General features: G+C 41.8%; 1 protein-coding gene across 3 annotated transcripts in view; it reads right to left on the minus strand.

The window, feature by feature from the left end:
• LOC146866365 (NACHT, LRR and PYD domains-containing protein 12-like) overlaps positions 1-23,987 on the minus strand; it is a 396,927-nt gene that overhangs the window by 210,411 nt on the left and 162,529 nt on the right. For all 3 annotated transcript variants that reach the window (XM_085636040.1, XM_085636045.1, XM_085636031.1), the window contains one exon: positions 4,199-5,888. In XM_085636040.1, the coding sequence (XP_085492166.1) occupies positions 4,199-5,888 (1,690 nt within the window). The remainder of the gene's footprint in view (positions 1-4,198; positions 5,889-23,987) is intronic.

A 23,987-nucleotide genomic window follows, 5' to 3' on the forward strand; every position in this document is an offset into this window, starting at 1 on the left:
GGTGAATTCTTCACTATCATCTTCTCCATCACCTGCGTATGGACGATGATTTATGGCTGCAGTTGGCCCTTCGTCCTCTTCTTCCTCGAGAGACAGCTGTAGCTGAGTCAATCTTGCTTTGCCCTTGTTCCTTGATTGGGCTCTTGTCACCCACTGTAGCAAACTTTAGCGAAGTGGTTCAAACAACCATAGTTGGGGCAGGACTGGCCCCAGGTAGGGCAGAAGTTCAGCACTCGATGTGCTAGGCCGCAGTTGCTGCACGTTCCTTCAGCTGGCTTTATCCTGCCAGGTGTGGGGTCTTTGTATGGAGTCTACTTGCTCCTCTTTTATCTTGATGGTGCGGGTTGCACCTGCCTGGGCTGCACCTCTTGCTAGGGCTGCCTCTGACTCACCAACCAGGGTATCCACCAATTTGTGCGACCTTCCTAACAATTATATGGCGTTCAAAGTGATTCCAGGTTGGCACAGGATTAATCATCGGAGGGCTGCTGACTTGCAGCCTTGCATTAGTTGGGCCCCAATTTCATCCGGCTGGTTGAAATCAGTGCTTGTGCTTGCCATCTTCCGTGAGGAAAATACATCTAGGGACTCCTCCTCCTGCTGTCTGGCCCGGGGAAGTTTGAATCGCTCATAGTCGGGGTTGACCTGCAGGTCAAAGTGTCTGTTTAATGCTGCCATTGCAGCGTTTAAGTCCGAATTGTCTCCTGTTTTAGGTAGGGTCTCAAAAAGATCATACAGTTCTGTTCCACCAAATCTGAGCATAAGCAACCTTCTGACTGAGCTCTTTGTTTCATGTGTGGCAAGGAAGTAGTGTTGTAGGCGTCTGACCCACTGCCACAAGGATGGCACAACTGTCACAGGGTCTGCCAGCTCAATGAAGAGTGGCAGTGCTGTGACAAAAAAGTGAGTAGCTGGCGGGGTTGGTGCTGGTCTTTGCTGTTGCACTGACATGGCAAGGCAGTGTCAGTAACCCAGGCTGGGCTTATGGTGTCAATACAGTGAGGCTGCACTCCTATGTGGTTACATACTGTCTCTTACTATCCGGCTGCAGTTCTCATACATGCATGCAGTTCTCAGGTGAGCTCTCCCCTGTTGCAGCTATTTCTCATGTGCCTCTTTGGCTCCTCGCTGTGCATGAGCAGTCACTTGTGCTATATCGGTACTTAGTTTAATTTCTTTGCCCTTTGGGTATCATATAGTCTTATGCACTTATCCTCCTTTCTCTGTTTTCTCTTTTACTTTTTTTCCTTTCTCTTCCAGCACCTCCGCCTTCATGGCTGCAGTCCCCAATGCTCAGAACTTCCCCAGAGTGGGCCGAAGTGATCTTCAGGCCTATGGAGCAAGTTTAACTCCTTACTGGTATCCTCGCTGCGTAGATGAGCCCCATTCACGTGGGTGAGTGCAGCCTGGTCTCTGTCACTCTCATGGCTCAGGTGGCGAGCCGTAATGGCCAGCAGGTGGCATTGTAGCCATGACTCGTTCTGCAATGCTCCACGGCCTGGACAGATGACTCCCAGGCATGTGCCCTGCTCGAGGCACACTCAGCCGTGCTTCTAACTCATGGTATGAGGACCAAAAGCACCCAGCAGGGCCCCAGCGACCAGCTGCATGATGCCGCACCGTGCAGCTAGTGTGGTCTCTGGCCGATGGGGAGTGCCTCATGCAGCACAGCAGTCAGGCAGCTGCATTGCATGTGATTATCCTCATTGCCAGTGTAGAGGGGGCTGGGGGTGTGTGTCATGACCCCCTTCTACTGCCTCTATGTCGCAACCTCCTTTTGTATCCTTTGCGTAGTGGTCTAGTGTGCAGGGCTCATGTTGCTTTATTCCTATGGCACCCCATGCACTATCCCTTCAAGCTTCCCCTAGAATGCCATGAGCTAATTGCAAACCTTTCTCTCGCTGTAACTGGGGCCTTGATGTTAGTTTTCTTCTATGTACGTTTGAGGGAAAACAATACATTTGTTTCCTGTTATTTAGTTCCAATCGACAAGCTGCACCTGCCCATTCTGTAAGGTCATGGAGAGTGTACTAACACGTGTTTTTCCCCGAGGTTCGAGAACCTTCCAGACGGCCATGTGCCCCTCGTGTCACATGTAATCTAGCCACTTCCATTGAGTGTCGTGAGGGTATATAAACCCCACCCAAACCCAAATTGTGGTTAGGCCTCATTCCCTGCAGAACAATCTTCACCCTTCTCACTCACCTGAAGAATCCTGCCGGAACCAAGAAGCGCTCCAGTCTCATTCAAGTCCATCAGAACCAGTGGTTTCTGTGGCACCAGGTCCCTCAACGTCTTCCTCCTGCACAGCTACTCTGGACTCCCCTTGTCTTGCTGAGTCAAGGCTTCGAGATCTTCTTCGAACTTCAGACAAGTTGAAGAACTAGGCTAAGTACTTGCTAACAGGTTATTGCGCACACTACCTCCTACAGTAGTAAAAAGTGCTGAGTATCTACAGCTTCAAAGGCTATTGAGGTTGCCTCCTTTTCCTTTCTGTGAATTACTCCAGTTCTACTTGTGTGGTTATACTCTGGATCCTCCCTACAAACTTAATGCTAGAACTGTCACCCCTAAAGGATTAAAGACTTTAGTCCTGTGTTTGTTTAATGAAGAGTAGTGCCAAGAGAAAGCACTTCACAGTCTTTTGACATATGCATCAAACTTGTACCCCACCATATGTTTCACGTGTATCCCTTGGAGTGCAGGTCACTCCAGCCTTTGCTTCAAGTGTATCCTTAGGAGTGCAATAACTCCCACCTCTGCTCTGAGTGTGTTTCCTGGGGAGTGACAATAACTCCAATCTGTATTTCAAGCTTATTCCTAGGCGTGCCACACTCCAATCTGTGATTTTGGTATTTCTGCTCTCATGTCGAGCGGCTGATGGAAAGTTAATGCATGTTCATTGAATGCAAAGACTTGTTAGTGTACTAATGGTAACTGCCTCCTCTTGTTATTTCCAGTGCATTGTGTCATAGAAAAGTCAGAGGTTCTGGTCCAGTGCATAGCTATCTCGCAACCGCAGAAGGTCTCAGAAGTGACAAATCCTGTTCCGCAGTGTCACACAGCCGCTGAGCACATCCAGTACCACAAGTCTCTTTTTCCATATTTTATCCCAACCCTCCTTCCCCCCAAAGGACATTGGGGACTCTCAGGTTTCAGTTCCTGGATCTGCATTGTCCTCGAGTGGGATAGGATGTCCAGCATCGTCTCCAGTATTGTTTCCATGGTTGTGACCAGGTGAGTGCATGACAGCATGCAGAATGTATAGGCCCACCTCATCAGTGGTGCTATATTAACATGAAGCTAACACAAGATATCTGAAACCCAGGAGTGACCACAAGTGGTTGCTCCTTCTTTATTTATAACCTCAGGCTGCGGCCGGACCTCAGAATGCCTGCTGAGCTACAATATAGTGTATAGGTCGGTTCACCTACTATATCATGAACATGTTGAGAACGTCCAAATCGGAGGGTTATTGGATGTTCACGTGTCATAAATGAGCATTTATCTCCAGAGGGATAAAGAGGTGAGGTCCAGTGTTGCTCTGATGGGGACAAACCTTAAAACCCAGAATTTAGGAAGCAGCCCCCCCCCCAACTCTTTATGTCACAGGGCAAGGGCTGTGGGGAGCCTGGGTCAACTACACGTGTCTGGAGGCCAAGCTGTCTGCTCTATTAAGGTTCAAGGGCGCAGGTTCTCAGCAGCTGAATCCTGACTGTGTGTGCTGTGTTGATAACACCAGTAATGAGCAAAAACCTGACACATTATTGTGATGAGATATAGCCTTCATTTCTCAAACATGGATCTTGCTCTCCTCTCTCTAAACCATTCACAGTCAGCATATTGCGCACACAAGTCTGTGTTCTTATATCTCTGAAAAGCAAAAGAGTTACCTCGATCGGCTTTCAAAAGCCAAATCTAAAACCAAGCATAATGATGGACACAGACCATCTTGGTTGTAATGCAATATGATTAGGACATGGCAATAAACCTCGACAGTTCTGAAAAACAGATGTATGAAGGGCAGAGCAAAAAAGTATGGATCAATTGACTTTGCAACATATGTACATACCTTATTGAGAACTGCGCTTATGTGGCTCTTTAGTGTTCAAGGAAAACACAAAACATTATAGCAATAGGTGTATAGCTCAAAGGGAATTACAAAATCACAATTTAGAGTCACTGTTTGAATGCTTACCAGATTTTCCAGCATCGATAGAAATAGGGCTGTAGTTGCTTAAGTAATACTGTGCTGATGTTGGTTGCTGTTAAATCTAGTTCCAGAATATCACCATCAACTAAATCTAGGAAATACTTCAGCGCTGTGAAGTCCATTACTGAAAATGTGTTGTCACCCACATTGAGACGTATCTGTGATGGAGATATTTGGAAGTCAGAGCTTCTCTGCTGCTCAAACAAACAGTGTAACAAATTCAATATGCATGCTCCATTTTCTGAACATTTGGTGATCTCCAAAACCAACCAAGACACATATGGTTCTAATTTGGTACTTTGACTTAGTTTTAGATGTTTAGATAACAGTTTCTGGTTTCTGGTAGACAAAAGTCCGGAAAGGAACCGGTGAAATAGGTCCATGTAGCCAGAATGAAGACATAATCTGTTCTGTACTTCTATATCCATCACATCGTCAGAGATGTTATCCTCAAGTGAGTAGTAAAGTGCAGCAAAGAACTCCTGGATGGTGAAATGAGTAAAAGAGAAAACATCTTCAACGCCTTCTGCTTCCTGAATTGATGTTTTGTCAAGAAAACAATGTAGTAGATTACAAGTGGAAAGATGATGATTTTTTATGTCATGCTGATAAAACAATGTCTCATGTCGCAAAAGACCTTCGTAGGCAAGCTTCCCCAAAGACAAAATTGATTCCAGTGTAGTGGCGCTGTCAAGAAGAATCATGTGAGTGTGATGATTCAGCAGCACAACAAGGTAACGGGTATAAATGTCAGTCATAGATTTTGGCGGCCCCATGTCAAGTGCGCTACTCTCCTTCAAAACACTGCAGACAATCCAACAAAAAGCAGGTATGTAGCACAAAGTGAAAAGGAAGTGGTTTTCTCTCACAAAGGCAAACAATCTGCTGCCCTGTTGTTTGTCCTGGTAGAATTTATGGAAGAAAGACTCTATCTCATTGACAGAGAATCCAGTTATAATAATAAACCGTTCAATGCAATTAACAGGAATGTGACTGATCACCGTGGGACGGCTAGTCACGAGGACTGTTGCTCCTGGGAGCAGCTCACCATTCAGTAAGCTGCCCACTATTTGAGGGAGCTTGGCTTCCTCATCTGGGTCACAGACATAGCAATTCATGTCGAGATGGGAGTAGTGCTTAAACTCATCAAAGCCGTCCAGAATTATGAGAAGCTTCTCTTCATTTTCAAAAATGTCATCCAGTGCTCTAGAAAGATGCCCATTTTTCATAAGTATAACTTGCCTCAAAGTGGTTGATACAGTTATCATATTGAGATCCCGGAAAGTGAAATGTATTACAAATTCAAAGTTGTTGAAAGCCCCAGCCTTTGAAAAGTCATGCAGAATCTTTTGCACAAAGACAGTTTTCCCAATCCCAGCTACCCCGCTCACCAGGATCTTTTTTGGTACTCTCTGATCACTGAGGGCCTCAAACAGGTGTTGGATGCGGATCTCCAGGCGATCAGCTGTTTTGTTCTGCAGGTGGATTCGCTGCTGCCCAAAAGTTAAAAGTTCATGCTTTTTTACCTCCAGGCTGTAATGCCCCTTTACCAGCAACAAATTCACAAAATAGTCATCCAGGTAGGCCTTCTCTCCATGGCGGGTATTATAATGGTTCATGCAGTCATTTCTCCTAAGAAGCACCTGTTTGTGTCTTGCAGCTGCCTTTGAGTATTCTGTCAAGAAAAAAAAACATGAAAGAGTAAGTGGAACAATATGACCACATTAATATGCTTCCATTTTCTAAATACTGTTTTGTATTGAATTCGTTGAATTTCAATTCCTGTCCAAGACTGTACAACCGAAATATCTTTTTTTTCCTTTGACGTTCCAGAGCATTAGTATCTCTGTAAACAATGGGCTACTAAGTGAGGAACCATAAATGAATCAGCAGTATTATGTAAGGGATTAAATAAAGTAAGGTTGGAGCCCACTCATTAGATTTGTGTCTTTTCTTAACTTGTGAAAATATAAGCAGTTTTTGAAAACAGAATGATTTAAATCTTTGCTATTAAAAAAGCAACAAAACTATGGTCCATTTCACATTACAAATCGTTCACCATAGTGACCCTTTTACTGGAAGACCTAAATTCAGATTCCTCCTGTTTAGGGAAGCTGATGGTAGGGAAGCTGATGATAACAAGTTAATCATAAGACTGTGGCACATGTGCAGAATGTATAAAGGATTGCTTTGTGGTAGCCATTACCATTGATTTCAGGATCTTTGCTCACAATAAGCACAGATATAGCTTTGAACAGATCATGAGCACTTCCTACATCGCACCCTCTTGAAGGAAAATAGCTAATCTTCTGCTTGAACCCTAGAACTAGACTGAGAACTGCAAATCTACCCTCCTAAGTTGGAGTGGGGTTCTGTAGAAGGTTGATCCAACCAGATCAGCATGATGTGGATCATATAATTTTAATGCCAATTGCTTTGGGACTTTTTAATGCTACAAGGCTTCCAAGTCAGTGTCACAAATGTGAACGTGGTCTGCCTGGTATGACTGTGGAGATGTGCCCCCTCACCCCAAGAGCAGGGCAAGCAAATGTAGCTGGCTGGCCAGGCAGGAGCCAGCAGCATGGGCCTTTTACAGAAGGAGCACACAGGTAAGCCAGACTGCGCCAGTAATAGAGAAGCTTACAATTCAACTCCTTACAGACAACCTGATGTTGCTGATAGCAAATCTTCTCAAAGGAATAATCACCAAACCATGAGGAAAACTGAAACATACTGCCACAGTAAATAATCAATCTCATCTAAGGACACATGGAGGAGCAGTGATAGTGCTGATCAAAGGGCACTTACCTATCCATGATAACCTGCCTCAAAGCACTCCCAGGGGACACAGGTTCTGTCTCCAAGACCAATTTCTCTGAACCTGCTTGCACCAAATTTGCAACCCTCAGTCTCCCCTAAGATGTAGCATAACAAACACATTGGAATGGGACATCTCAGGACCCAGTGCCCCTGGATGGGAAAGACCTCAGTGTTAAAAGTTCCGCAGTGCTTCGGTTGCCTTACCACAGACCTAAACTATATAGGTCACACCAATGACAATGCTTGTATCATCTGCAAGGGTTTGATACTCCTTCTGGACCCTTCCAGATGACTCCTCTCTTGCAATACCAGCAAAAGTAGGAGTGTAGGATATTTTGTAGTAGCTTTTAGTGAGTACCGTAGCATCGAATGGACCTCAAAGAGCTTGAAAGCGACAGGTTTGGGCCTTTGCTGAGCCTTATGCAAGCACTGCTTTTAAGAAGCCAAGCCTACATTTAAGCGTGGGATATTTTGATCTTAATCTTCAAATTGTCATTTAGTGTGAAAATCCACTTCCAGCCACTGTTATCATCCTAGGCATATACCTTGTATTAGGCCAAAAGGGCACCTAAGGAGAGGTCCTGACAGCACAGGCATGGGGCCGCTCACACTTTCCACCAATCAAGGACTACAGTTTGGATGTCCATCACTTGATTTGATGGAAGTTCCTGAGCTAAAAATGACGACTGGCTCCAAGTACCTTAACAAGGCACAGTATCCCTGCCACTTAGGGCAATTCACTGACAACAAACACAAGTGATGGATGGAATGGTTGAATTCCTGTCACTATGCCACTCAAAATTGGATCAACCAAATGAGAATCATTATTGATCTTTCCCCAAAAGGGATAGCCCAAAACCAAGCCATAGAGCCTGACCCCTATGAACAGGAACACAAGCAACCTCAGACACAATTTGCCTTTCTTAGGCCTGTTAGGCATCATCAGTGAGGTTCAGCTTGTGTTCCTCTGTCACAAAGAAATAGGAAACCCATATCTCGGTTTACCTGTTCCATTGAAGGTCTTTTACTACATTGTTTCAAAGGCATTTGTTTCCAAGTGGAGGTCACACTGGAAGAGTATCAATCCTTCCTTTCTTCACTGGGACATCGATGGTGGTGGTAAGTGTACACAGTGTTTCCCCCATGCTACCCATTCCTTCTTTTCCTTATCTTCTCCAGTTTCCTGGCCTCAATGTATTCTATTCCCACTCAAGTAACTGACCGGTTATTACACATTGTGTCTCACCATGCATGGCTCACTTATCTGCCCCAAGCAAAACTCGTAATATGGCGGTCGGAAGGCCACAGACGCAGTGGTCTCATAGTGGTTGCGGTCCTTCAGTGGTCAGACTACTAAACTCATAATAAGGTCCTTAGACTCCGTAGGAATCACTGGCACACTATCAAAAACAACAATATCACTATACAAAAATATTGCGTCAAAAAAATTGAATACAAAAACATCACAACCCTATACTCATAATGGTAAGCACAAAAATATTGAAAAATGTATAATTTCACACCCATAATATCATCAAAAAACTTCCAAAAATAGAGTTTTTAATATATATATATATTCACTGAAAAAACCATAGGTTTCAGAGATGTTATAGTTAGAAATTAGCATTTGAAAAACCTTAGGAATTCACAGAAAAAACCATAGGTTTCAGGGGTGTTATAGTTAGCTGGCCATTTCACTCGTACAAAACCATAGAAATTCCTCCGTTATAGTTAGTTCTGCTAACTATAACTCACACGCCCGCAATGCACTGCTGAGGATGTCACATATTGCATCATTCATGACATGGTCAGTGACAACAACAAAAAAAACTGACAAAGAGTATTTTGACTGACTGACTGAGTTACCACTTTATTCCAATCAAGATGGCTTCAGGTGTGCCATACATTTGTCATAAGTAGGACTGTTAGCGCTCTAATTGTTCTTTAGAACACTCTGGGAAGCTGCAGTAGAACACAAAGGAATCAACTGACAGTCTCTGCCCTTGTTGGATGTACATGTTTTACTGAGAATGTCAGACTTCATTCTCACATGACTGACAACGATAATGGGGAAAAGCATGAGAAAATAGTTTTCTCTCAAACATGATTCATGATATTCCAGCAGAAGGCTTTTTCAGATGGTAAAATCACCTTAGAACACACAACAATTCCTAAAATGAGTATGGTACCATCAACAAATGATTTATAATGTAACTAAAGTCTTAAAACCTTCTATTAACTGCAATGCTTTTTAATGAGGTGCTATCATGTATATTGGTCCCAAGATGGCTGCCAACACTTCTTGGATGAAATGCTGACAGCCAATCAGATCTCACGATGAGATGTGTGGTTAGGCTCCGCCCAGATATATATGTATTTTTTTCCTTTAATATCTAAAAAACTACTGAACAGATTTACACCATTTAACAAAAAGGCACAAATTTGAAACAAGGGCTACCTCTTTGCCAAATTTGGTGTAATTCCGTTCAGCAGTTCGGGCTGTCGCTGCGACTAAAGGTTCTTATGGAAAATTGCATGAGGAAAACATGTTTTGGGACCCCATTTTTTTCTCGGCCCCCGCTTGACGAATCACCCCCAAACTTTCAGGATAGGAGCGGACCGGAGCTGGCCAACAGTTTTGAAAATTTCACGAAGATTCATCAAATGGTGTCAAAGTTATTGGGAATAGAATGTTGTGGCTTTCCTATGGAAAATAGGTCCTAACTATTACTACCTTCTGGCGACCGCCAGTAGGTAATATATATATATAAGTATATATCAAGCAAATCTGTTTCTCTGAATGTCACCCAGAGGAAACAGCACAGGTACGGACCACCAACTCAGTTCAGAGACAATTTCCTGAGACGGTGGTTCACAGCTCCATTAATTTATTGTAGAAACACCATAGTAGTATAGACAAGTCTCCGCCCCAGACGTGTTTCGACCACCACAGCGATCTTGATCTCCTGACGCGCTAGTGACGGGTCACCATATTCAACCTTTGTGTGGCCAATCAGGTTACAGAAGTGGTTATTAGTAAACATAAACAAAATATAAACAAGTATGTACTTCGTAGTTCAAGAGCAAATGATTGCAAAACAGCCATATTATGCTTAATTAATGTTGGATTACAAAAAATCAATCAGTGTTTTGTAACATTTAAAGACAAATATAATTTTATTTAAAAAAAGGTTCCAGACATTCCACTATTTTACTAATTTTGGAGAAGATTATAGCTCAGTTTTAGCTACATTGTTTCAAGTAATACCAGATGAATGCTTAGTGACAAAATGATGGCGGTATTATTCGCCAAATCTCTGAATTGCGGGCAAGTGCGCAATAAGTCATGTCACATCAATTATCATTATTGACCCTTAAACAATATCATCCAAAATCCATCATCAATATATTCTTAAATTATCAATAATAAAAATCTAAAACCTAGTATTAAAAATACAATATCAATTAAAAGCATTGTTTTGGAAAAGATACGCTCTTACAAAATGATGTTCAAAACAGTGCAAAAAGTGCTAGTGTGAAAATTACAAAAGGTCCCCAAGTAAACAACAATAACACACTACATGGTGGGGCTGTGCAAAGATCGCAATTTGATTTACCTCATATAATAATCAGTTAAAGTGCAAATGCTTGGTTCTGGAATCATTACAGTACAAACGATATCAGTGCAAAATATTATTATTTTCTTTAATGCTTTCTCTGTTCAAAAGAGCATGGGGGAGAGATGGATAATGTCCTCAAGCAAGTAAACAATAGTATATTGTGCAATCAACATATCAGCAAATAAAGACAGTGAGTCAAACCATTGACATTGTTAGGGGATTGTATCCTATTTCCGGGGGGACCCTACGTACAGCTAAATTTATAAAAAGTTGTGTAGGTCCTCACTGGTGTTCAAGCCATTTGGCATTTGAGTGTCAAGGGTTAAAATAAAAGAAGACTCCAACTGTCTTAATTTCCTCTCTCGATTACCACCCCGAAAGGAGGGAGGGACTGACCCGATCACAGAGTATCTAAGGTCATTGAGTCTATTCTCATGAATGGCTTTAAAATGCCGGGCCACCGGATAATTCGGGTCCGAATTGACAATGGCACGCAAATGCTGTAATATTCAGTTAAAAATCGGCAATTTGGTGCTACCAATGTATTTAAGATGGCAAGTGCATTCTAACTGGTACACAGCATACTCAGTCCTACAGGTGTAATGCTCTTTTATTGGGACTGGAATGTCACTGAAGGCTGTGCAATATTCAGATAGGTTGACTCCGAACTTGCAGGCCCGGCAAGAAGAACATTTGAAAAAGCCTGATTTAGATAGCCAAGTTGTTTTGGCTATTACCTCTGGACTCGATTTGACCAAGGCATCCTTCATTGATGCTGCCCGCCTGAATGTAATGGCTGGGAGATTGGGTAATAAGAACTTCAATGTCAAGTCAGTCAAAACAATAGGCCAATGTTTGTGTACAATTTTTCTGATACTCTTCTCTTGTTTACTGTAAGTGGTGATTAAACGAATAGATTGAGTATCAACTAATGAGGGGTCAACTACTGTAGGATCACTCAATGTAACGGCATCATTATCTTTCTTAGTTGCAAGACAGAGTTCACGTGAACGAGAATTGGCCTTATCCAAGGCTGCTGTAGATTGGAAAATTCATACCCACGGGCCAAGAATCGGGAAAAAACTTCTTTTTGACAGTGTTCTAAATCCGACTCTAGACTACAGATACGTAGTATGCGTTGAAACTCACCATACAGTATGCTGTGGATAAGGTGTCGGGATGGGCACTGCCGGCATGCAGTGTGGAGTTGCCAGCAGTAGTTTTTCTGTGAAGTTTAGTTTGAATTTGATTTTCACAGATATAAATTTCTACATCTAAGAACTCCACCCTATATTGGCAGATGGTAGCCACAAACTGTAGGTTCATTGTGTTGTTATTAATAGATGTAACAAATTGGGTAGCCTCCTGTTCTGTGCCTTCCCATATGATTTACATATCATCTATATATCTACCATAATACCTTATATGGTTATTCCAGAACACCTTATGAGTCATTTTGAGTACGTGTTTCTCCCAACAACCAACCAACAGGCAGGCATAGGTCGGAGAAAAACATGCACCCATTGCAACTCCCCTCAGTTGTTTGTATAGAGTCTTATTGAACAAAAAAATGTTATTGTTTAAACATAAGTCAATCATCTGAAGCAGCATACTATTATGCTCATGTAAACACGTAACATGTAAACACGAGTATCCATCACTCTTGTGAGTGATGGATACTCGTGTACAATGAGGCTATGTCCATAGTTATTAGTAAGTAACCACAGCGCCACTCTACTTCATTGATTTTTGTTAAGGAATCACCCGTATCCCTTATGAAGGATGGCAAATTAATCATGTGTGGCTGGAGAAAATAGTCCACATATTTTGACATAGCCTCCAAGACATTGTTTTTGGCTGAAATTATGGGTCTGCCTGGGATAGGGGATATACCCTTATGCACTTTAGGAATAAAGTACAGGATAGGAATTGTAGGAAATTCATTTTTTAAAAACAAGAATTCATTTTTATAGAGTAAACCTTGTCTTTTCCATTGCTGTAAGTTCTTACTAACAGTGCCTTTTACTTGATTTAAATGTTCAAGACCCACTTTAGCATAACAATTTGTGTCAGATAGGTGGCGCTGCGCTTCTAATAAGTAGTCTGCCCTCGGCCATAAGACTATATTACCACCCTTATCTGCATTATATATATATATATATATTCAGTGAAAAAACCATAGGTTTCACACATGTTATAGTTAGCTGGACATTTTACTGATAAAAAACCAATGAAATTCCCCCGTTATAGTTAGTGCAGGCAACTATAACTCACGCGACCGCAATCCTCTGCTGATGCTAATACTGTATTTAGACACTTATTTGCCCATGTCTTCTTCCATTAAATTTTAGCTATACATATATTACAATTATTTTTTTTTCATAAAGACACATATGTCATCAGCAGAGGATTGCGGTCGCGTGAGTTATAGTTGCCTGCACTAACTATAACGGGGGAATTTCATTGGTTTTTTATCAGTAAAATGTCCAGCTAACTATAACATGTGTGAAACCTATGGTTTTTTCACTGAATTTGCAAGGTTTTTTAAATGCTAATTCCTAACTATAACGTGTGTGAAACCTATGGTTTTTTCAGTGAATTTGTACGGTTTTTTAAATGCTAAGTTACTTTACGCCATTCGTGGCGTGCGCGCCCACTTAACGCAGTTCGTTCCGTGCGTGCACAGTGCGCTTCGCGCACCGTGCGCGCACAGTGAGCACGCGGTGTGCTTCGCGCACCGCGCGCCCACTTTACGCAGTTAGTGCCGTGCATGCACCGCGCACCGCGTGCCCACGTTACGCTACATGGGCCATGTACGCACGATGCGCTTCGCGCACCGTGCGCACATGGAGGACATATGATGCGCTTCGTTGTGGAAGGTAATATTTTATTTTTTTACAAATCTGATAAGCCATGCAGAAATGGTGCCCGTCTGGCACCATTTGCACATGGGGTGGGGAGAGTATGGATGTTTTTTTTTTTTAATAATTTATAACGTACGCGTACGGTAAGATAATCGTCGAAATTATCGAAAAGATAAAAATTCCTTTTTTGGCCTTAGGGGATCTTTGGGGACTCCCTGAACATGGTTAGGTGCTTAGGAGCTGTCTAAACAGCCCCTTTACATGTTTTTGCCCTTTGTTTTTAAACCCCCTCTCAGAGTGCGAGAGAGAAAATGGCGGCCGCCACTTCCTGGTTTCGACCGATTCGAATGTTTACTAAGATCTAACAGCCAATCAGAATCGCGCTCGCGCACGTCACCGTACGCGTACGGTAAGCGCACCGTAAGCGCACCGTAAGCTGGCTCAGATATATATATTGATTTAAAGGCTATTTTCTCAGGAACTACTGAACAGATTTATACCAGACCTACAAAAGGCACTTCCTTAACCTGAGGACTACCTCTCTGCCAAATTTCAAGTAACTCTGTTCAGCCGTTCGGGCTGTAGCTGTGTCTAAAGGTCCTATGGAAAAATGCATGGGAAAAACGCGTTTTGGGACCCCCCTTTTATCTCAGCCCCCGCTTGACGAATCCCCCCGAGACTTTCAGGGTAGGAGCGGAGCGTAGCGCCCCACCTATTTTGAAAATTTCGCGAGGATTCGTCGACCGGCGCCAAAGTTATTCCAAATAGAATGTTGCGGTTTTCCTATGGAAACAGGGTCCTAACTATAACTACATACTGGCGACCGACAGTAGGTAATATACGTTAAAATAATAAATCAAACATTTTAATATAAAACATAATATAATGTAAATTACATTTAAGTAATATTCAATACTATATATAAATAAATACTTACATAAACACACACACACACGTGCTTATGTATAAATGTATATATAAAACACTATTACTATAAATTACCAAATTAATTAAATATAAAAAAACTATAAAATCCCCAAAAAGACATTTAGAAAAAATATTATATATTTTTTTAATTATATATATGGACAGGAAGAATTTCTCAAAGAAATGGAGAAAATGGACAGGAGTCTTGAAAAAATTGAAGATGACATAAAAACTAAAAAACAACGCAAATTTCAACGTAATCTGATTGACTATCAGAAAGGTCAAATTTTGACCTTTGGTAAGAAATACGATCAACTTCGCACTAAAATACCAGTCCCAAACACTATGAACCAGCAAGCATCTAGCAATGATCTGGAGGATCAGTCAAGTACTGATAATCAAACTGGAGGAAGTACAACAAGTGGAAGTGAATCCTCGGCTTTAGCCGATAATAGTTCAGTAAAAAACAGCATAATGGCCAAAGGAAGGCATGTGGCCAACAAACAAATTGGGTTTCACGGTCGTGGACGAGGAAACAGAGGCGGAAGAAAGCCAAATATAACAACATCAACAGAATTCGAAGCCCTGTGGGAAGCAGAACAAGGGGACAGATCAAGAAAAAATAATGGATGAAAAAACAGTAATCAATTTGTCGGAAAGGACATTAAGTACCATGGAGGTAGACCTTTTGACATTAGGACTTACTTTTTGTCCATTCAATGACTTCAACTATACACAAAGCCGTATTGATCTATTCTATTTCACGCGTAAAATACGCATTAAGAAATGGTATGCCACTAAAGTTGCAGGTAACATAGACATGAATGGGGAACACCCGAGTGAAATAACAATGTCTGATTTTGAAAAGTTGCATGCCATGAGAGTGTTGGCAGATGAAAGTCGAAATGATGATGACCCCTTTGCTAATCTAATACATTATAATGTTCCTCTTAATTTGAGTGCCAAAACTGGTTTTAAACCCAAGTCGAACTTTCTTCCCCAAATTAAGAATGAGGCGATTGATGTGTTTGAGAAAGGAGTCACACAGGAATTATCTAAATTGGCAAATTAGAAATGGTATGGGTGGAGAAATGTCTCTAAAGAGCAGATGATTGCAACTGATAACGTAAAGAAAGATAACACTATTGTTATCAAAAGATCAGACAATGGAGGGAATGTTGTTGTACTATCTAAACAAAAGTACATTGAAGAAGGGATGAGACAGTTAGCAGACAAGGATAATTACAACAGAAGTAACAGAATGGAATATGAAAATTCCGTTAAAGCATTTCAAAAACGTCCTACTGAATGGAAAGACAAGGAGTTACTAGATCAAGGTGAATATGGCTTTCTTCTGTGTAAATTTCCTAAACTCCCTGCGTTATATCTACTCCCCAAAATCCACAAAAACATACAGAATCCCCCTGGAAGGCCAATAGTCTCCTCAAGAGGGAGCTGCATGGAAAACACATCAAGATATGTAGATTTTTTTCTGCAGCCATTTGTTAAAGCGCTCCCCTCATATGTTAAGGATACGGGTGATTTTTTGAGACGCTTGGAGAATTTCGAATGGAAAGAGGAATTCTCATTGCTATCTTTGGATGTAATGAGTCTCTACACATGCATCCCACATGACTTGGGGCTCCAGGCTTGTAGACACTTCATGAATGAGAGATCAGTTTCGTACCTTTTTCACACTGAAATGATCATTGAAATGATGTCCATCTGTCTTAAACAATTTTTTTTAATATTTGATAATAAAATCTACAAACAGACCCTCGGTACTTCGATGGGAACCTGGTTTGCTCCTTGCTTTGCGGGTCAAAATTTGGGGTACTGGGAGGAACTGATAGTGAGGAAATCGGATTTCTTCAGAGACAGAGTAGCACTTTGGGTGCGTTATATTGATGATATTTTTTGTGTGTGGAAGGGGAGCGAAGAAGAGGCTAGTGAGTTTGTGGAGGTGCTCAATACGAATGAGTTCAATTTACAATTTACTAGTCATTGGTCCAGTAGAACTCTTGAATTCCTAGATTTGAAAATTGCAGTACAAAACAATAGGTTAGAAAGCTCACTGTTCAGGAAGACCACAGCAGGGAATAGCTTACTCCACGCAAAGAGCTGTCACCCGCATTCCCTTATTGACAGCATTCCCCTTGGAGAACTCTTACATGCCAAACGCAATTGCAGCATGTTGGAAAGTTATGCAAAGGAGGAAATGATCATGACACAAAGATTTCTTGAGAGAGGTTACCCGAGATCAGCAATCAACAAGGCTAGAACAGAAGTTAGTGAAAGAACTAGAGCTTCACTACTGGTTGATAAAATTGATAGTGAAGAAGATTCGAAAATTAGATTCATCACTACGTTTAGCAGACAGGCACATGATGTAAGGAAAAGCCTTACCAAATTCTGGCCAGTGCTACACACTGATAAAGATCTAGTCAGTAGTGTAGGGATGTTGCCCCAGATTACCTTTAAAAAAGCTAAATCCCTCAAAGACACTTTGTGTAGAGCAGTGGAACCTGCTGAAATAAGAAGTCTGGGAATACAAGGGTTTTACCCATGCCGCAATTGTAAAGCGTGCAAAAATAGCTCACACAAAAAAGAATGTAAACTCTCACCGGAGTGTAAACCTTTTCAAATTACTAAACACACATCCTGCAACACTGAATTTGCAGTGTATGCCTTATTTTGCCCGTGTAAAAAAGCATACATCGGTAATACCCTTCATAAGGCAAAGAAAAGGGTATTAGAGCATTTGCGTGCAATAAAAAACGGTGACAAGCAATATCCCATGGCGAGACATTTTCAAAGTCACCACAAGCAAAACAATGCCCTTTTGAATTTTTGTGTTTTAGACTCGGTGCGACTAAATGAAAGAGGCGGCAATAGAGTACAAGATCTGAGACGCCTCGAGTCTAAATTAATCATACAGTACAGGACGTTAGTTCCTATAGGGCACAATTGTGATGAGGAAATGGAAGTCCATTTGGGTTAGGAGATTATACCTGGTTTTAGACAGTGTTTGTGATATACTGCCAGTGGCTGTTTGTATCCTTACTGAATTTTTTTATAATCTCTGCAATTGAGATATTTGGGATTAAAAAAAAGTTTTTTCCATCCTGCCTTAGCTAATGAACGAGTTTTAACTATATGTGTAATTAATTTGTTGTTGAAATGTTTTGTATTGTGGTGTAGTGTATAATATCTCTTTTTTTAGTGAAAATTAATGTGTGGTTTTTGTTTATTCCGTTTATTGCAGAGAACAGAAGGTTTACCTCTCGGAAGAATGCAAAAGAGCTAAAGTATCTATGGATGAATCCGCAAAAGAAGGAAATAATAATATTGTCAAATGGTAGGATTGTTTAAGATTAAGGACTGTGTTGTGGAGTAAGAATTGGCCCACTTGGGCTCAATTGATTTAAAATGTGAATACAGCTACTTAAACCTGCAGTAAATGAATTATTGAGGAAGTGGTATAACGACATCTTATCCAAAACAGTCAGAGACGTTTGTAATTATTTTTGTCGCAAAACATCTAAGCCTTTTTATTTATTGCCAATTATGAATGCGTCACATTACTGCCCTTACTTTGTATTCAACCATTTCAAATGTGCACTGGTATCTGATTAGCTTTCCGATTGATAGATCATTAGCAATTCAAAGATGGCGTGACACGCCGACATGCATTCCATACGGAGTGAAGTAACTCTGAGGTACGAAGTCTGTTTTCTCTGTTGTTGCATTGTGTACATGATCACATGTTTGTTCATTTAAAACAACGCTTTATTGTCACCACGGCACTCGTGAGCAAGGGAGCAAGTCCCGAAACGCGTAGAGTGGGCCGTTCTTTCAGAATAAATTTGTGCATTTGAAAAGCCTGAAGAGTCCGTGGTTGCTGTTATTTTTCGTATCCTGAAAAACCCCAGCTGTGGTGCATTTGTAGAGGTTCGCTTCCTCGCCACGGACCGCCATTGACAGAGGCGGGGAAAAGGCGGTTTTCGGTGTTTGAGCACCGATGCATGAGCATTTATATATATATATATATATATATATATATATATATATATATATATATATATATATATTTCAAAACAATGGCCTGAAGCTTAATAAGGACGCACTCTCACCCAATGTAAACCAACCGGTTTATTAACATAGAGAACCAGCACCGCATTCCAGTGTCTTTCACCCGACGCGTTTCGAGGTTTGCACCTCTTAATCATGGGTAGCTTGCAGTATGGATGTTCAACGGAAAGCTCCAGTTCTTTCATTCATTGTATGATTTCCCCTCGTGGGTGGCGTTTAGTACGTATCGTAGGTCACGTGTAGTACGTTGTGGAGCCTGCTGCATGATGGATTTTGTAGTCCATTGAGCCAGTCGTGACCTCTAGTGGGTTCCGTTTGTTTGTCCATATATTCCAAGAATTGACTTTCCCTTTGTAGGGTCCAGAAAGCAGCGCTGGTTGGATAACTCACATTAGGTGTGCTGCAAAACAGGTACGGATGCATTCCAACCGGCAGCCTCTCCAGGTCATGAGATGGTGCAGCCCTTCACAAACAGGCAGCCGTGTAAAATATTTCAAAACAATGGCCTGAAGCTTAATAAGGACGCACTCTCACCCAATGTAAACCAACCGGTTTATTAACATAGAGAACCAGCACCGCATTCCAGTGTCTTTCACCCGACGCGTTTTGAGGTTTGCACCTCTTAATCATGGGTAGCTTGCAGTATGGATGTTCAACGGAAAGCTCCAGTTCTTTCATTCATTGTATGATTTCCCCTCGTGGGTGGCGTTTAGTACATATCGTAGGTCACGTGTAGTACGTTGTGGAGCCTGCTGCATGATGGATTTTGTAGTCCATTGAGCCAGACGTGACCTCTAGTGGGTTCCGTTTGTTTGTGAAGGGCTGCACCATCTCATGACCTGGAGAGGCTGCCGGTTGGAATGCATCCGTACCTGTTTTGCAGCACACCTAATGTGAGTTATCCAACCAGCGCTGCTTTCTGGACCCTACAAAGGGAAAGTCAATTCTTGGAATATATGGACAAACAAACGGAACCCACTAGAGGTCACGACTGGCTCAATGGACTACAAAATCCATCATGCAGCAGGCTCCACAACGTACTACACGTGACCTACGATACATACTAAACGCCACCCACGAGGGGAAATCATACAATGAATGAAAGAACTGGACCATAGAAATTTGGCCGTTATAGTTAGTTGAGCTACCTATAACTCGCGCCCCCACAATGCACTGCTGATGACGTCGCATATTACATCATTCATGACATGTTTAGTGACATCACTGATGACATCGCTGATGACATCTCAAATGACATCACTGATGACATCATCCAGTGACTGTGTGTTTCTGTAAAGTTTAAATATGTTTTATATATATGCCAAGGTGTATTGAAGAATGAGTGGGTGTATAAGTATCTGGATGAAGGATTTAGTAGGTGTGTGACTGACTGTATAAGTGAGTGATTAAATGTGACTTACTGAATGCATGGGTTAGTGACTAAACTGTGTGAATGTCTGTATCAGTCTGTGTGTTGTTGCTGCTGCATGGGTTGGTCAGTAGCTACATGAGTGTCCATATGGGTTATTGATTGGTTGCCTGAGTATTTGTATGAGAGACTGAGTGTGTGGGTGGATAGGTGGGAGGTGTGTGACTGTGCATAGATGTGTGAGTGGTTGATTCACTGGGTGTATGGGTTCAAGAGTGCATGTGGAAACAGCTGTATGGATGGGTGATTGTGTGTATGGGTGCGTTAGCGAGTGAATGGATGTCTCAGTGGTACATGTCCAAGTAACTACATATGTAAATGGCAGTATATGTGAGAGTTGGAGTATATACATGTCTATACATGAGAGTCAGTGATTGTGAGAGTGGCTATATGGATGAGTGTGTACTTGTATCAGTGATTGTATAAGAGAGTAAGTATGCATTACTATCTGTATGAATAAGGGAGGTGGATATGTATAACTGTGTAGATGAGTAAATGGGAGTGTGATTGATTCTTTGCATGATTGTCTAGGTGTGTGTGTAACTCCATGGATGAGTGGTGGTGTGTGAGTGTTTGTATAGGTGTATGAGTATATATGATAGTGTTGTATTGATGAGTGACTGCATGTATGAGTGATTGTATGGGTGAATGAGTGGATGTGTGTGTAGACCAATGACCCTCAGTAATCAAGGGGAATTAATTCTCCAACTTACAACGTGCCAGAGGGGGCGCGTTTGCACAGTGCTGCAGGGAGGGGGCAGGGCCTCCGGCGCGATGCTGGCTTTTTGGGGGGGCTTTCAGAAGAGGGGCTGTGTGGCCCCCCTTCTTTCCCCACTTTTGGAGCCCTGGGGACCCCATCCCCCAGGGCCTCACCCCTTTGTTAAAAAAAATACTCCCTCCCGAGGCCAATTTCGGCCCCGGGGCACGGCCATATATTTATTTATTTATTTAAATTATTAGACCTCTATTAGCCCCGGGGCTGTGCCTCCTTTTTAAAATTTTTAAATTTTATTTTATTGGGGAGAGGGGCTGCGTGGCCCCCCTCTGGGCCACTTCTGGCCCCGGGGACCCCATCCCCTGGGACCTGGCCACTCCGTTGGGGACTGTGGGGGGAGCCCCAATGCCCCCACCGTCCTGCAGGCTTGCCACCTCCTGCAGGAGCCGGCATTGCTTTTCCACACGAGGAGTTGCTGACATGCAGCTCCCTGTGTGGAAAAGCAATCTGCTTTGCTTCATTGAAGTGAGAGCACGTTTCCCTGCTCTCGCTTCAATTAAACAAACCAGAATTTCCAATGACAGGGCGGGAGCTGCACGGCTCCCGCCCTGTCATTGCAACCACCAGTGTCCCGGAGGTAGACACTACAGGAGCCGGCCCTGGGCGTTGGCGGTCCCCAGGGCCATCGAGGGCTCCAGGAGGGGGGCCACGCGGCCCCCTCCCAATGTTTGGAAAGCCCCGGGGAGGTGGTGGTCCCCGGGGCATGAGGGTCTGTAATGGACCCCCGATTTTAAATTTAGAGTCCCCGGGGAGGTGGTGGTCCACAGGGCATCTGGGGGGGCTCGAGCCCCCCCACACTTCTTTAAAAAAAAAAACCCAGGGAGATGGTGCTCCCCGGGGCTGCGGGGGGCCGCGAGCCCCCCGAGGTTTATTAGCAAAGCCCCGGGGAGGTGGCGGTCCCCGGGGCAGCGTGGGGGGGATTGAGACCCCCACACACTTTTTTAAAACCCCGGGGAGGTGGCAGTCCCCAGGTCTGCTATTATTTTTTCGCGACCCCAACGCAATTTCCGCCAATTTGTTTTTTTTTTAAAAGATGCTTTTTTGGGCACTGGGGGTCTTTGAGGAACCCTCTGAGCAGGCCTAGGGGGTCAGGGTGTTTCTACCCTGCCCCCTTTTCTTGTTTTTAAACATTTTTTTTACAGTTTTCTTGTGACTCGGTTCTAACGGTTCGCGGACCCACCACTGCCCTAGATATCGATATTTTTTCTTTTTCAAATTTCTCAGGAACTACTAAACGTATTTACACCATTTAACAAAAAGGGCTCTTTCTGAACCAAGCCCTACCTTTTGCCAAATTTGGTGTAATTCCATTCAGCAGTTCGGGCTGTAGCTTTGTCTAAAGTTTCCTATGGAAAATAACATGGGGAAAACGTGTTTTGGGACCCCCCTTTTTTCTTGGCCCCCGCTTGACGAATCACCCCGAAACTTTCAAGACGGGAGCTGACTGGAGCAGGCCACTAGTTTTGAACATTTCGCAAAGATTCGTCGACTGGTGCCAAAGTTATTAGGAAAACAAAAAACGCTTTTCCTATGGAAACTAGCTCCTAACTATAACTACCTGCTAGCAACCGCCAGTAGCAGTACGTAATATATATATATATATATATATATATATATATATATATATATATATACACACACAAATAGCATAACATTACAAAAATTAACAAACAATAATAATAATAATAGATATATTTAAACAATATTGAGAAAAATATTGAAGTCTGGGAATAAGAGATTTACTTTTTCCACTCCTGTTTATGTAACAGTAGTGAAGCGTAGGCTTTCAGAGGGGTCACATTTACTATTCCCACTCCAAACAGGTCAACGCTAGGGAAAGTATTGGACATAGGAGGGGTAAGATTTACAGTTCCACCTCTGGTCTGTGCAACAGTAGGGAAGGCGTTGGACTTTGGAGGGATAAAATGTACTATTCCCACTCCAGTCTGTGCAAAAGTAGGGGAAAGTGTTGGACTTCGGAGTGATAAAATGTATTATTCCCACTCAAGTCTGTGCAATAGTAGGTAAAGTGTCAGGCCTTCAGATGGGATAGATTTATCATTCCCACTCCAGTTTGTGCAGCAGTAGGGAAACATTGGGCGTCGGAGGGGTAAGATGAACTATTACCACTCCAGTCTGTGCAGATGTAGGGAAAGCATTGGACTCCAGAGTGGTAAGATTTATAATTCCCACTCCAGTCTGTGCAACAGTAGGGAAAGTAATTTGCTTCAAACACATTACATATTTAAATACCCCTAATAATTTAGAACAAATATAACTCTTAATAAAAACAGTATTAATTAACCAAAGCAAATTACATATATAGCGAAAATAAAAAACAATGAAAGAGTTTACGGGATTATTAAACAATGTAATAATTGATTAGCAATTTAATTTATTTTTATTTATTTATTACTTAATTAACTTTCCACACTCTACTCTCACAAACCTAGCAGCTCACACTTAAAATATAACTGAAACAATTAAGTGTAACACAACTTACATAATTGGCTGTTAAGTAACTAATTATATCAAAATTAATGATTTGTTAATTATTACTTAATTAACATCCCATTCTATACACCTACAAACATAGCAACCCGTGACTAAAATATGACTAAAATAAATCAATATTAAATAATGTACATAATTGACAATCAAATAATTAATATGAAATACATTATTGATTATTTATAATTACCTATTTAACTTCCTGCCCTATATCCCTACAAACTTAACAGCCCACACCTAAAATATAACTACTATATAAAGTTATTACACAATTTACATAATTAATCGTCATTTAAACAATGAATAATGAATTAAAAATGAATTGTTCATTACTTACTACTTAATACTGTCTGGTAGCTATCTGGAGTGTAACACCTGGATGCCTATGCAATGGGGAAACAAAGGTACACAGCTTGTTGTCACTTACTAAAGAGAAACTAATATTGGAGGCAGGATTTTGTTTTTGTGCAACTCCTATATGAAACATATATGCTTGCACTGTAAGAATGTCAGATCTATTAGTACGTATGAGTATTTACATGCTTAAAAGTCTACATAGCATTTGCTAATTTATTTTATTTAATACTTTTATAGCATTTGTCATCCCACTGTAGGGTGTCATAGGGCTTTAAATCACACAAAAAGTATGCACTGACAATCAATCATACAAGTGTGTAGTGTAAATCAATGTGCATGATGATACATAAGACAAAGAGGATTTCAAGGTGTAGGAATC

The sequence above is a fragment of the Triturus cristatus genome, chromosome 2_1 (assembly GCF_964204655.1).
Source record: "Triturus cristatus chromosome 2_1, aTriCri1.1, whole genome shotgun sequence".
Classification (NCBI taxonomy): domain Eukaryota; kingdom Metazoa; phylum Chordata; class Amphibia; order Caudata; family Salamandridae; genus Triturus; species Triturus cristatus.